General features: G+C 42.6%; 1 protein-coding gene across 1 annotated transcript; it reads left to right on the top strand.

Annotated features, from left to right (window-relative positions):
* The first annotated feature begins 1,349 nt into the window (after positions 1-1,349).
* On the top strand, positions 1,350-2,132 carry LOC121179093 (high choriolytic enzyme 1-like). Its single transcript, XM_041033718.1, has one exon. The coding sequence runs from the start codon at positions 1,350-1,352 to the stop codon at positions 2,130-2,132; it is 783 nt and encodes a 260-aa protein (XP_040889652.1).
* Positions 2,133-2,760: the final 628 nt, after the last annotated feature.

The following is a 2,760-nucleotide window of genomic DNA, read 5'->3' as shown; positions in this document are numbered from 1 at the left end:
AGACTCAGCTGATGGAGAGAAAGGCGTGAATGGCAGGGTTCAAGGCCCTCTCTAGGACTCACACAACGGGAAGGAGTTTTTTCCCCGACGCCTCCTTTATCTTCCTCTCCTTTCAGAGTGTCAGAAATGCAGCTGAAATATCTCTCCAAAAAGACAGCACAATCCCCAATGCCAAACCTTAATCACAGTGGCTGATGAGATTGAGAGGGGGGGTGTTTGAGAGAAAACACATTCTTTTCACAATTCATCTTTACACTTTATATGAGGCCAGGATTCAAGGGAGGTGTAGTAGGTTTATATGTGATAATTAAATTGAACAAATTGGAGTTCATATTTTCAAGAGGCAAGAGAACATTTCGCATCCAGGGCACACTGGTAAATGCCAATAACAAAAAAATATTATATATATATATATATATATATATATATATATATCATTAAACTATCATAGAACAAGTATGTTTTCAAAGGCTGGAGATATCTGAAATTATATGAAGATCATTTATTTGGCTTAGCCCATTAATTTTGAAATGAAGAAAACTAAGAGTAAACTGGAGAATTAAAGTTGCTTAAGTTTAAATCCAGATGCATCAAAGTCACAGAAAACAAATTCAGTGAGAATATATAATAAATCAGCCTGCTTGCATCAGTAAACAAATGTTACTAGCATACACTCTGAGTGTCCCTGATGGAGGGGCAGCCATGATGGATTTATACAATGGCCTGGACTGTTTCATACAATTTAGTATTCTTTTTCTTTTTTCTTTTTTTGACTAGAAAAGCCATCTCAGGCACAGCCACAGCAACATGTCCCACAGGAACCTATTACCATCTTCTACATATGCAAGAGCTTCAATAGGCCGTCTATCATCCTCACACAGGGACACGCAGCTTTTGCTACAACTTTAACAGCTTGTCATAAAAGGCGCACAGGGGATTTCAATTACGCAGGTCATCAGAGAGTGAGGGAGCAGTATTTGGGTCATGCAAATTTAACAAATTAAATTTTAACATATATGCTGCAGTAAAGGTTGTGAAAAAGCCATTTGTAAAGCAAAGAAACATAAAACCAGCTGAGAGAAGTGTAGCTAAGGAGCAATTTGACACACAAAAAAGACAAAGTGGACAAAGAAAAACTTAGATTAGATGCTGTGTTTGAAAAGTAGGTTTATCTGTGGAGTCCTCCCTTCAGAGGTTTATTTAGGCCTAGCAGTGTGGACCCCAGCCCATAATCCTCCTGCAGACACACCTGTAGAACAGAGTATAAAGACCCTGGACTGCACTGAGTCAAACATCAAGCTTCAAGGAGTCTCTCCACAGCAGCTCCACAGCCTCCACTGACCCTGAAGATGAGTCCCTCTGCCAGCCTGCTGCTGCTGCTCCTGCTCGGCCTCTCTCTGGCTCATCCTCTCCAGGAGGAAGGAAGCAAACAAGTCCCAGACACTGTCGACATCACCACCAGGATCCTGACCTCTAACAATGCCACCAATGAGATCCTGCTGGAAGGAGACCTGCTTGCTCCCAGAACCAGAAATGCCATGATGTGCTGGTCCCAGAGCTGCCTGTGGAGGAAAGCCTCCAACGGCTTGGTGATGATCCCCTTCACTATGAGCAGTGAGTTCACCAGCTGGGAGAGGCAGACGATCGAATACGCCATGCAGTCCTTCCACAGCAGTACCTGCATCCGCTTCGTCCCCCGTCAGAACGAGTACGACTACATCAGCATCGAGAACAGAGCCGGATGTTTCTCCTCTCTGGGCAGAGAGGGAGGCGGACAGGTGCTCTCTCTCAACAGGCAGGGCTGCCTCTACCACGGCATCATCCAGCACGAGATCAACCACGCTCTGGGCTTCCAGCACGAGCAGACCAGGAGCGACCGCGACTACTACGTCAGGATCAACTGGGAGAACATCGACCCGCAGATGGCCTACAACTTCTACAAGCAGAACACCAACAACCTCAACACCCCCTACGACTACTCCTCCATCATGCACTACGGAAGAACAGCCTTCTCCATCCAGTACGGGATGGACTCCATCACCCCCATCCCTGACCCCAACGTCCAGATCGGCCAGAGGGAGGGCATGTCCTACTGGGACATCATGAGGATCAACATGCTTTATGGCTGCTAACAACAACGCTTCTGATCAAAGTTATAATTTAGTAAAAGAAATTACCTCATTGTGCAAGTTTCCATTTTATCCTTTCACATCAAGGCAGGAGGATAGACAGGATTCAGTCTGTTGGTGTGTGAAACCTCTGTCATGTAATTTGATTCAGAATTGTAATAAATTCAAGCAAAAGATACATTTTTGGTTTTCTTGTTTAAATTTCTAATTTTGTTTATGAAACTCAAGTTATTTATGTAAATCAGCTCACACTTTTATTTGCAAAACTGCTAACTCACCTAAGGTTCTAATTTTCACTTATGGATTCTGGCACCAATCTATATTTTCCTTATTTTCAACCAATTCCATGAAAGAACCAAAACCAAGAAATACTTTGTCCCACTTACACCAACAAGCACCAACATATACTTTTGCCAGCCTTATCCTTTAAGATAATACAAAACAATCTCAAGAACTTAGCTTTTCCTGTAAGTTTCATTTTTCAGACTGTGAGATTATAATGCTGTGGATGCAATTTTTCAAGTGTTTTGTTTTAACTAATTTACTTAATTATACAAAGGCATGTGTGAATCACATCCTGAGTGGATCTTTCCTGTTGTGGAGAGCAAAAGCTGTAGACAAAAATAAACAC

The sequence above is a fragment of the Toxotes jaculatrix genome, chromosome 1, assembly GCF_017976425.1.
Source record: "Toxotes jaculatrix isolate fToxJac2 chromosome 1, fToxJac2.pri, whole genome shotgun sequence".
Taxonomy (NCBI): Eukaryota; Metazoa; Chordata; class Actinopteri; family Toxotidae; genus Toxotes; species Toxotes jaculatrix.
The sequence above is the reverse complement of the archived record's forward strand: the minus strand, read 5'-3'. Positions and strand labels throughout refer to the sequence as shown.

Bases quoted from the DNA above. Each gene is read 5' to 3' on its own strand.
- LOC121179093 (XM_041033718.1), top strand. From the start codon at position 1,350: ATGAGTCCCTCTGCCAGCCTGCTGCTGCTGCTCCTGCTCGGCCTCTCT.